Source organism: Phaseolus vulgaris, chromosome 10 (assembly GCF_000499845.2).
Source record: "Phaseolus vulgaris cultivar G19833 chromosome 10, P. vulgaris v2.0, whole genome shotgun sequence".
Taxonomy (NCBI): domain Eukaryota; kingdom Viridiplantae; phylum Streptophyta; class Magnoliopsida; order Fabales; family Fabaceae; genus Phaseolus; species Phaseolus vulgaris.
Genome location: NC_023750.2, coordinates 21,700,947 through 21,713,154, shown reverse-complemented (window position 1 = coordinate 21,713,154; position 12,208 = coordinate 21,700,947). Strand labels below are relative to the sequence as shown.

Sequence of the window (12,208 nt, the reverse complement as noted above, 5' to 3'; positions counted from 1 at the left end):
GCTGGCATTTTCCTCTGGCGGTGTATAAGAGGAGAGCCAGAGCTTTCCTCTTCAGTTGAGGCAGCAGCAGCAAGTGAAGTAGAAGCCTTCACCAGTCTTTCCTCTTCCTCCCTTGCTCGGGGCCTTCAGCTGGCGCGACCGAGAGAGGAGGGGCTGCAATGGGCTCAGTGGTAGGAGAGGAGGAGCCAAATCCCTTGGTTCCTCGACGCTTGGCAAGCTCCAGCAAGGCTAGCCTCCTGTCTTTCCCCGACATTGAGTCTACATAGATGAGAAAAGGAAGAGTTAGATGCTCAAGTTTAGCAAGTAAGTCAAAATATACAAAAGCATGCATGAGAAGGTGCAGGTATCCTAAGAGGTGGAAGAAGAGCTACCTATATACTTTTTCAGGGCCACCACATCGAACTCATCTTTGATGAGCCGAGCAGAGTTGTACTTGGCCCCCAGGAACAGCCCACACAGCTCGCGCTCGTAGGGGGCCATAGCTTCGAGGTCCCTGGATTTCTGGAATTCAACCCCAGGAACCCAGTAGAGGGGGTACCCCTCGAGCAGATTTGGACTTTGTGGGGTGGCAGATATCATGTAGAACCTGCCCTTCCAGTCTTTGAAGGATTGCTGGAATAGGCCTAGGAGCACCCGACCAGCAACCCCGTTCAGGCTAACCTAGGACCTGTCCCCAGGATTCTTCGCCTCGAAGAAATAGAGGAACACATCCACGGAGGCGTTGTGCCCGAAATAATTGCAGAGGATCTGGAACGCCCGGATGAAGGCCCAGGCATTTGGATGGAGTTGGCAGGGCGCGACGTTCAACTCCATCATCAGCTCCTTTTCGAAAAAGGTGAAGGGGAGGCGCAGCTTCAACCTTTTGAAGATGGCGGAGTAGATGAAGACGAAGGGCACCCCATTGGTGGCCCTATCGTCCGCGCAGATGGGCATCCCTCGAGGAGGAATGCGGATTTGGATGTTAAAGTCATTTTCCCTGTCGATGGCGCAGGAAGGCTCATCGGGATTGTGGCTCAGCAGGGACGTGAGGTGGCCCTGGGGCAGTAGGGTGGAGGTTTCAGCAAGCAACGCCAGGGGGGCCCAGTCGTAGACCCTGGCGTTGTCGTGATAGGAGGTGGCAACAGGCGGTGGTGGAGCTGGCGCACTCGCGGAAGGCTATGCACCAGAAGATGAGGCAATGATACGTGTGGTTTGTTTCAAGCGAGCCATCGCGAGATAGCTGCAAATGGAGGAAAAACGAAAAGTCAGAATGAATGGAAGAAGAGGGAATGATGAATGTTTCTGTGAAAACAGAGAGGGGAAAGGAGAAAGAGATGCCCAGGTGAAAAGAGGAAGAAGAAGAAGCAGAAGTCAGAACGAGAACGCGAAAAACCCTAGCGCGGGTCGAGAGAGGGAAAATAGAGAAGATGAATGCATGATAACGAGAAAGATAAATACAATCGGTAAAGATGACCTAAATAGACCCATGAAGAAGAAAAACCATACCTTTGGATGATCGCAAGAGGTTTGGAAGCAGAAAATTTGAAGAAAGATGGGTGCGCAGAGGAAGAGTTCGCAGGAAGTCTGAGAGTCGATTGAAGAAGATGAAGGAACAGTGAAGGAGCGCGCCAATTTGAATAAGAGAAGCGCTAGCGACACACCACGCTGGCCGTCGATGGGGCCACGTGTCGCGAGATTAAGAAAGGAAGTTCAAACGTTAAAGAAGCAGCACGTGAGGTGGCACGTGATGCGGTCCCACTTGCCACGATCACTGAGGGCACGACCACTTAGTCTCTTCGCCGAGAACGAGTTCACGACTCGAGACTGGGGGGCTTGTGATCTGATCGGTCATCGGTAGTCGATGACGTCAGCAGCAGAGAACCACGCGGACCACTCGCAGGGTGACACATGGACCGGGTGACAGAGAGATCAGAGAGGCGATCGCCAAGAGCGGTGATCGGGGGTCAGTAACCAAGTGACCACCGACAGATCAGGCGGCAGAGAGGTCAGGGGACAGATCATCCAACAGACCAGTTCTCAGACTAACGCCTGGGGGCAAAACGCGAGAAGCAAATAGAGCACTGATCAGTCATCGGGTGCATTGTCATCGGGGTCTTGTGTTACACGCAGTTAAACTGGGACTGAGGTTCCCAGCGAGAGCGTTATACATGGACCCCGCATGAGCACATCTCAGGGAATTGCGCACGAGAGTGGCCTGAGGGAGCTAGTAAACCGATCAGTGATTGGTGACTCCCTCAACCCATTACGTGCGTGAAGGGTAAGCTGTATACGCAGAGAGCAACGTTTGGTGAGTGTGCCTAGACCAGCCACACCTGGCGTTCTTCTAAGAGTATGCGATTTACCCAAATGAGAGAAATATCCTAAGTTACTCCGCAAGGGCGTAACTTAGGCACACAAAGAGAAGCGCTAGAGCCCTTCCAGTAAGTGACACGTGTGTGGTTAGATGTGAGTTGCAGGCCTCCACGTGTCATCATCTGAGAGGGGTGCGGTCCAGACAAAAGTGCACTTCGTACCACTAAGGGTACAGACAGGCGCAGCCAAGCGCAGAGACGCGCAGACATGCACAGACTCTCACGCTCTCACTACTGATTCTAGAGGTACGTTGTCTCAGAAAGGCATAACAGGGTTCTGACGCATGCCAGAAAAGCATAACAGAATTCTGTTATGCCCAGAAGCAGAGAGAGAGACATAAAGGGAGAATCAGGGAGAGATTGAGGGATACGAGAAAAGAGAGAACAAGAGTTTTTCACACACTACTAGTTTTTCTCATCTTTGGTGGTTCTGTGGACTAACTTGATCATCGGATTGCAAACGGCCGCTAGAGGCGCCGTCTGTGTGTTTTGCAAGTCACGTTCGGAGATCCAAGAGAAGGTTCTGAGGGTGATTCTGCAGAGAACGCAGTCGCGTAGACGGGACAGAGAGTGCTACAAAGCGATTCCTCCACGTTCGAGTTGCCGGCAGGATCAGTTCCATTGAGCACACCCCACTCGAGCACGTGCAAGACACGTCATCACGCCTGATGACCTGGTCGGTACAGAAGACTGGAAGAAAGAACATTTGATGCTCTGCTTTATGCCCAATTCTTCTTCTGCTGAGGTCCTTCCGACATTTGGCAGGGCCTTGTCTTGGATGCTGAGATAACTTATCAAAGTGTGAAGTGTCTCTTGTATCCTTGGTCATCTTCTTGGCTATTTGGGTTGTATCATAAGTGCTCCATGTAATTTAATTAATTCTTTATTGATAAAAAATTAATTCTAAAAAGCACAAAAATGGTGCAATCTTTTCCCAAAATTACTCGAATGAGCATTATCGTGCATGACTTCTATGGGGAATAAATTATGAAAAAGTCATCATTCTTGATCCGGTCGGTCACAGTTTAGGGTGGCGTCAGCGAATGATGGCCACGTGGGCTGTACTTAGTGGGACACGTGGGCCAGGGAAGCTGATGCATCTCGAAGAGAGCGATCAGGCAGAGATCGATGATTAGAGGGAATGCGCGATCATCGATTAGGTGAGCCACGAGGCTGATTGGTCGTGGTGTCACACGCAGCTAAGCTGGGAACGAGAGGGGATTCCCGGGGAGAGCGCTGCAGCCGAGCCTTGTGTGGCATGGCGTCGGGAGTCAGAGAAGTCGTACGCCCTTCAGTACCGCGCACAAGAGTGGTCTGAGGAAGCTGGCAGTCGGTCGGCGCTCTGTAGCCCATGGCGTGCGTAGGCAGAAGGGGTGATCATTCACGCGACGGGGAATACCTGGTATGCGCGTTGGTCCAAACCGCACCTGGTACTCACATTGAGGTTGCCCGAGACACCCAACATATGAAACACGCTAAGTTACTTTGTACGCGAATAACTTAGGGGTGTGACAAGGTATATAAAGGGGTACCACGCTCATTTCTAAGGTACGCTTTCATACGGATAAGTGGCTAGTTTTCGCACAGAGAGAAGAGAGAGAATTCGCAGAGAACACGGTCCTCACAGAGATCGCAGAGTGAACTACTCTTTGGTGGTTTTGTTCGCTGACTTACGGAAGGTTGAGTTAAACGTTGCGAAGCCTTCAAAGGACAAGACACCGACAAGATCATTTGGCGCCCACCGTGGGGCCCGTGTGAATTTGTGATCCCATCCACTGTGCTGTTAGATTTCATTCGTTTTTGAGACTCTTTGCTGAAAGAATGAGGAAGACAAGGCAATCTTCACCTGCGCCATCAGCTGAGGAAGGGGCTGTAACAATGGCGCAAGTCTTGGAGATGATGCGAGGGCTACAAGATGACATGGCGGCGTCAAGAATGGCGCAAGAAAGGATGCAAGTGGACTTGGCTGCGTCACAAGGCCGGAATGAAGATTTGAACCGGGTTAATGAGGAGCTGCGCAAGTCTTTACGGGCGCAGAGGAAGGGAATGGCGGAGGAAGGGGTGGCGCCTCCACCATCTCCCCTCAAGACCTTCCCCATGCCATTTTCGTCTGAGATCATGGGTGCAGTGGTACCACCAGGCTTGGTGGGAGTGAAGGCCTCTTTTACAGGGGTGGAGGACCCTGAGGCGCACCTGACGACGTTTCATACCCAGATGATGCTCTCTGGAGGCTCGGACGCCGTATACTGCAAACTGTTCATGAGCACCCTCAGCGGGATAGCGATGGAGTGGTTTGTAAGCTTGCTGGAGGGCCACATCACTTCGTTTCAACAATTTTCGAAGCTGTTCATTGAGCAGTATATTGTCAACCGGGCACCCCCTGTGGTGTCGTACGATCTCTTTGACGTACTCCAGAGCCAAGGTGAGTCCCTCCGGGACTACCTTTGCCGTTTTGGGGCTCAGGTGGTAAAGCTACCCAGCAAGGACGAGGACATGCTGGTACATGCGTTCAAGAAAGGGATTCTTGCGGGGCCCTTTAGTGAATCCCTGATCAGGAATCGCCCTAGCACGTTCGCAGAGGTTAGGCGTCGTGCTGTGGCGCACATCGCGACAGAAACAGCAGTTTCTGAGAAACAGGAGAGCGTGATCCCTAATAAGTCGCGCGCAGGACCCAGCAGGACTCAGCAGCCAATGAAGGTGCATGAGGCCAAGGAGGGAAAGAGGGCTCAGGGAAAACCTCGCCCTTATGAGCCTCGAAGGGACCAGAATGGAGGGCGCGCGAGGGAGAGCAATGCGCCCCCCAGGTTTGATTTCATGGTGGAGCTGGCGAAACTGATCGCCATTCCAGCCATAGCAGCAAGGCTGCGAGCACCAGAGAAGACTAACAGGGTGCTGGGATGAAAGAAAGATGTATGGTGTGAGTTTCATAAAGCTTATGGCCATCCCCTCCGCACGTGTTTGGCGTTGGAACACCAACTCGCGGAGTTGGTGAAAAGCGGTTTTCTAAACGATTACTTGCGGGAGCCACAAGGTGATCAGGCGTCGGGGGCTCCAACGGGGGACCCACAGCACGAGGTACCGGTGCACGGGGAAGTGCACACAATCTCGGGAGGATTCTCTGAGGGAGGATGCACGACCTCTCAGAGAAAGAAGTACGCGCGGTCGGTGATGGTAGTCGACTCGGCGGAGGAGGATCACTCCCCCGACGTTGACATTGTCTTTACCAAAGCCGATCTCCGGGATGTTGTGCCTCACGACAACGACCCAATAGTCATCTCCCTCGTCACGGCGGGGAGGAAGGTACACAGGGTCCTCGTGGACCAGGGAAGCTCGGCAGACGTGATGTTCTAGCCGACGTTCAGCAAGCTGCAGCTGTCCCCCGACCATCTGAAGCCATACCCGGGATGTTTGTATGGTTTCGCAGGGGACCAGGTAGAGGTGCGGGGCTCTGTGGAGCTGAGGACCACATTCACGGATGGTGCCACAGCCCGCACCGAGAAGATTAAATATTTGGTGGTCAATGCCCCGTTCGCCTACAACATACTGTTGGGGAAGACCAACACTCAACAGGTTGGGGGCTGTACCCTCGACGAGGCATATGAAGCTGAAGATCCCTTCGATGGAAGGGGTAGTCATTACCATAAAATCAGACCAAAAAGAAGCTCGCCGCTGCTACGAAAACAGTCTCAAGCAGCAGAGAGGCGTGTGCCATGTTACCACGACGCCACCACAAGTGTCGGACGAAGGACGAGCGGAAGTCGCGACGTTGGTGAGAGGCACGAGCGACGGTGAGGAGATGGAGGAAGCGGGGCTCGGAGGCACGGGAAGTGCCCAGGATGAAGCCGACGGAGCGAGAGAGGTCGCGCCTCGCGAATCTGGGAATGCGAGGGCGGTCATCGCCAGCGAAAGAAGGCCCCACCCGACCGAGGGGTGGGTGGAGACGGAAATCAGGGGGAAAGGGTTCAAGCTGGGAGGACCGCTTGATGAGGGCACGCGACGGCAGATCTCCGGGGTCATCGAGAAGAACTTGGGTGCGTTTGCATGGTCAACCTCGGACATGCCGGGTATTGACCCGGACTTCCTGTGCCACCGCCTTGCAATGGACCCTCAGGTCTGGCCGGTGCGCCAAAGGAGGAGGAAGTTCAATGAGGAAAAGAGACAGGTGATCCACGACGAAACCCACAAACTCTTGGCTGCGGGACATATTAGAGAAATCCAACACCCAGAGTGGCTGGCCAATGTGGTGCTGGTGAAGAAATCAAACGGCAAATGGAGGATGTGCGTGGATTTCACCGACCTCAACAAAGCATGCCCCAAAGACTCCTATCCCCTACCTAGCATCGACGCCCTGGTGGATAGTGCGTCAGGGTGTCAGCTTATGAGTTTCTTGGATGCTTTCTCGGGTTACAACCAGATCAGGATGTACCCGATGGACGAGTGCAAGACCGCGTTCATGACCGAGCGGTCCTGCTACTGTTACAAGGTAATGTCGTTCGGGTTGAAGAACGCGGGGGCAACCTATCAGAGATTGATGGATAGGGTCCTCTCGCCGATGCTGGGTCGGAATGAGCAGGCTTATGTTGACGACATGGTGGTCACCTCGCGAGGGAAGGAGCAGCATGTCGCTGATCTGGAGGAGCTTTTCACAACGATCGCCAAATACGGTTTGAAGCTCAACCCAGAGAAATGTATTTTCGGTGTGGAAGCAGGAAAATTTCTGGGTTTCCTCTTAACAAAGCGAGGGATTGAGGCGAATCCCGAGAAGTGTGCGGCGATCATGGCAATGAGGAGCCCAGCGTCGGTGAAAAGGTGCAACAACTCACCGGCCAGCTGGCGGCATTGTCGCGATTCATGTCCGCTGGAAGGGAAAAAGGCCATCCTTACTTCTAGTGTCTCAAGCGGAACAGCAGGTTCATTTGGACCGAGGAGTGTGAGGAGGCGTTCGTTAAGCTGAAAGAGTATCTGGCAAGCCCGCCGGTGCTGTGCAAGCCACAGATGGGCACCCCCCTCCGTTTGTACTTTGCTATAACGGAGAGGGCGGTCTGTTCAGTTCTGGTCCAGGAGCAGGACCAGGTCCAGAGACCTATTTATTTTGTGAGCAAGGTGCTGCAAGGCCCTGAGGTAAGGTATCAGGCTCTGGAGAAGGCAGCCCTGGCAGTAGTGTTCTCGGCGAGAAGGCTGCGTCACTACTTTCACAGCTTCACGGTGGTGGTAATGACTGATTTGCCAATCCAGAAGGTGCTGAAAAAGCCCGACGTGGCGGGAAGGATTGTGAAGTGGGCTGTAGAATTATCCGAGTTTGACATCCGATACGAACCCCGAGGACCGATCAAGGGGCAGGTGTTTGCGGACTTCGTCGTCAAATTGTCATCGGGCGCTGCATCACCAGAGGGATCGGTCTTCCAATGGGTCTTATCGGTGGACGGGTCCTCAAACCAACAGGGGAGTGGCGCGGGGGTCATTCTGGAAGGCCCGAACGGGGTGCTGATTGAGCAGTCCCTGCGTTTCGCCTTCAAAGCCAGCAACAACCAAGTGGAGTACGAGGCCCTGATCGCCGGGATGTTGCTAGCAAGGGAGATGGGTGCGAGAAGGTTAATGGCCAAAACCGATTCCCTGTTGGTCACTGGGCAGGTAACGGGAGAGTTCCAGGCCAAAGACCCACAGATGGCTGCGTACCTCGAGTACGTGCGCACCTTGAAGGCGTCCTTTACGGCGTTTGAGTTGATTCACGTGCCGAGAGAACAAAATGCCAGAGCTAACTTGCTCGCCAAGCTAGCTAGCTCGGGCAAGGGGGGAAGGCAGAGGACCGTCATCCAGGAGACGTTAAAGGTACCTCGCGCGTTCGTAACAGACAACCAGGTGTTGCAGGTGTGCAAATCAAGGGAGCGTATAGCGATCTGTCACCGGTCCCTCACTCAAGAAACGTTAAGAGCACCGAGGGTGAGGGCGCAACCGATGGCATCCAATGAGGTGATGGAAGTTGACACCGCTGGGAGGGTTGACACGTGGATAACACCATACCAGCGGTATTTGGCAGATGGGGTGCTTCCGCTGGAACCGGCAGAGGCAAAAAGGATAAAGAAGAGCTCGAGCAAATTCACTCTCATCGATGGGGATCTCTTCAGATTTGGGTTCATCCATCCGGTGTTAGTGTGTGTGCACAGAGAGCAGTGCACGAGGCTTATGTCGGAGCTCCACGAGGGAATATGTGGGAGCCACGTCGGTGGTCGCGCCTTGGCAGGTAGAGTCCTTCGTGCAGGGTATTATTGGCCAACGCTGAGGGAAGATTGCGTGGGCTACGCCCAGCGATGCAACAATGCCAGCAACATGCAGATTGGCACAAGGCGCCTTCCGAAGAGCTGAGGTCGATTCACAGCCCATGGCCGTTCCACACGTGGGGAATCGACATCTTGGGGCCTTTTCCCCTGGCGATCAGGCAGATGAAGTTCCTGATCGTTGCCATCGAATATTTCACGAAGTGGGTAGAGGCAGAGCCGGTAGCGCAGATCACCGCTCACAAGGTTCAACAGTTTGTGTGGAAAAACGTTGTGTGCCGTTTTGGGGTGCCCAAGCGTCTGGTCTCCGACAATGGCACCCAGTTCGCAAGTCACCAGCTGAGGAGCCTGTGCGAGGATGTGGGAATACAGCAGGTGTTCGCGTCGGTAGAACATCCTCAAACAAACGGGCAGGTGGAATCGGCCAACCGAGTGCTGCTCAGAGGGCTGAAGAGAAGGCTGGAAAAGGCCAAAGGAACGTGGGCGGAAGAAGTTCCCAGGATCGTATGGGCCTATCACACCACACCGCAATCTAGCACCCATGAGACACCCTTCAGTTTGGTCTATGGGTCAGACGCTATGATTCCCGTGGAGATACAGGAAAATTCACCAAGATTTCTGGGTTTCGTGGCTGAGAAGTTCAATGAGGAAAGAAAGGTGAACTTAGATCTCTTAGACGAAGTGCGAGAAGAAGCCAGGGTCAGCGCTGAAGCTGTAAGGAGAAGGGTGGAATGAAGGCACAATTCCAGGGTGAGGCTGAGGCAATTCCAGGAAGGAAATCTGGTGATGAGGAAAGCACATCAGCACGAGATAGGGAATAAGTTGTCCCCCAAGTGGACTGGCCCGTTCAGAGTGCTGGAGGCGTTGGAGAATGGCGCTTATCGGCTGGAAGCCTTGGATGGAGGTGCGATCCCCAGGACATGGAACGCCACGCACCTGAAGCTCTATTTTAGCTAAAATTGTAAAGTAGTTGCGCTCCCACGCTAGTATAAACAATTTGACCAGTTCAGGGGGCACTCTTTTTCCCCAAGAGAGGGTTTTAATGAGGCCACCAAATAAAAAAGAAGTTATCAGTACAAGAGTTTGTGTTCCGTCCGGTTGACCTGAAACGTCTTTGTGCGCGACCTCAACCGTCAGCTAGGGACTCCTTCCCACTGGTTACCTATGGATTCCTGCAAAGAAGGACAAAAGGGCGCCCTAGCAGCCGTTTGCACTCCGACGCTCAAGTCAGCCAGCAAGAAACACCAAAAACTATGCACCTCCGTATCGGAGTACCGCGTGTGGCACTCTGAAGGTGGTAAAAAGGAAACTGTGTCTAGTGTATATTTTCTCCCTCTGGCCAAAATCCTTCCCTAGTCCCTTGTGCGAAAACCTCAAGGCTCGAGCAAGCAACTAGAGTGTTTCTGGAAAATTAGCCAAAAGTACGAACCCCGTTTCCAACATTCTCGGCGCTATTTAAACTACCCAAGCATTTAAAGCGCCTTAAAGCGCTTTTAATCATAAAACGTAACGCACTTAATTAGCGCGTCTAATTAGAAAACGTAGCGCATTTAAGACGTTGAAACGCTTGGGAGCCTTTATAGTACCTTAAACGCTCGAAACAGAAACTGTATTAAATGACTTTAATTACCTGGTACCTGACTGATCCCGCCGGCAACTCGAACGTGGAGGAATCGCTTCGTGGCACTCTCTGCCCTGTCCACACGACTGCGTCTCCTGCAGAATCACCCTCCGAACTTTCTCTCAGAAACCTTCAAATATGACCTGCAAAATACACAGACGGCGCCTCTAGCGGCCGTTTGCACTCCGACGATCAAGTTAGTCCAACAGAACCACCAGAAACTGGAAACTAGTAATGCGTGTGTGAGAAAAAACTTGCACTCTGTTTTTCGTCTCTCTTTTTTCTCCTCCCCTCACTCTCCCTCTGATTCTCCCTTTTATCTCTCTTTTTCTGCTTCTGGGCATAACAGGATTCTGTTATGCTTTTCTGGCATGTGTCAGAACCCTGTTATGCTTTTCAGAGAAAGCGTACCTTCAGAATCAGCAATGGGGAGCGTGAGAGTCTGCGCTTGGCTGCGCCTGTCTGTACCTTTAGTGGTACGGAGTGCTCTTTTGTCTGGACCGCACCCCTCTCAGAAGATGACACGTGGAGGCCTGCAACTCACATCTAACCACACACGTGTCACTTACTGGAAGGGCTCTAGCGCCTCTCTTCGTCTGCCTAAGTTACGCCCTTGCGGAGTAACCTGGGATGCTTCTCTTATCTGGGTAAATCGCATACTCTTAGGAGAACGTCGGGTGTGGCTGGTCTAGGCACACTCACCAAACGTTACTCTCTGTGTAGGCGACTTACCCTTCACGATGCCACGCACGTAATGGGTTCAGGGAATCACCAATCACCGACTGGCTTACTAGTTCCCTCAGGCCACTCTCGTGCATGATTCCTTGAGGTGTGTTCATGCGAGGTCCATGCGTAACGCTCTCGCTGGGAGCCTCAGTCCCAGTTTAACTGCGTGTAACACGAGACCCCGATGACAATGCACCCAATGACTGATCAGTGTTTATTCGCTTATCGCGCTCTGCCTCCAGGCGCGAGTCTAAGAACTGATCTGCTGGTGGTCACTTGGCTACTGACCACCGATCACCATTCTGGGTGATCTATCCCCCGACCTCTCTGTCGCCTGATCTGTCGGTGGTAACTTGGTTACTGACCACCGATCACCTCTCTTGGCGATCGTCCCCCTGACCTCTCTGCCACCTGGTCCACGTCTCACCCTGCGAGTGGTCCACGTGGTTCCCTGATGCTGACGTCATCGACTACTGATGACCGATCGGATCACAAGCCCCCCAGTCTCGAGTCGAGAACTCGTTCTCAGCGAAGAGTCTAAGTGGTCGTGCCTTCAGTCCACGTGGCAAGTGGGGCCGCCTCACGTGCCACCTCACGTGCTGCTTCTTTAACGTTTGGACTCCCTCTCTTAATCTCGCGACACGTGGCGCCATCAACGGCCAGCGTTGTGCGTCGCTAGCGCTTCTCTTATTCAAATTGGCGCGCCCTTCCACTGTTCCTTCATCTTCTTCATTCGACTCCCAGACTCTCTGCGAACTTCTCTTCCGCGCACCCATCTTTCTTCAAATTCTCTGCTTCCCAATCTCTTGCGATCATTCAAAGGTATGGTTTTTCTTTTCCCTGGCCCCTTTTTGGTCATCTTTACCGATTGCATTTATCATTCTAGTTATCATGCATTCATCTTTCCCATTTCCCTCTCTCGAACCCGCGCTAGGGTTTTTTCGGGCTCTTACTCTGGCTTCTGCTTCTTCTTCTTCTTCCTTTCATCTGGGCATCTCCTTTTCCTTTCTCTTTTCTGTTTTCACCGAAACATTCATCATTCCTCCTCCTCCCATTTATTCTGACTTTTCGTTTTTCCTCCATTTTCAGCTATCTCACGATGGCTCGCTTGAAACAAACTGCGCGCGTCATTGCTTCTTCTTCTGGTGCACAGCCTTCCGCGAGTGCGCCAGCTCCACCACCGCCTGTGGCTACCTCCTACCACGACAATGCCAGGGTCTACCAATGGGCTCCCC

General features: G+C 52.9%; 1 protein-coding gene across 1 annotated transcript; it reads left to right on the top strand.

Moving 5' to 3' along the window:
• The first annotated feature begins 7,346 nt into the window (after positions 1 to 7,346).
• On the top strand, positions 7,347 to 8,714 carry LOC137816738 (uncharacterized). Its single transcript, XM_068620017.1, has one exon. The coding sequence runs from the start codon at positions 7,347 to 7,349 to the stop codon at positions 8,712 to 8,714; it is 1,368 nt and encodes a 455-aa protein (XP_068476118.1).
• Positions 8,715 to 12,208: the final 3,494 nt, after the last annotated feature.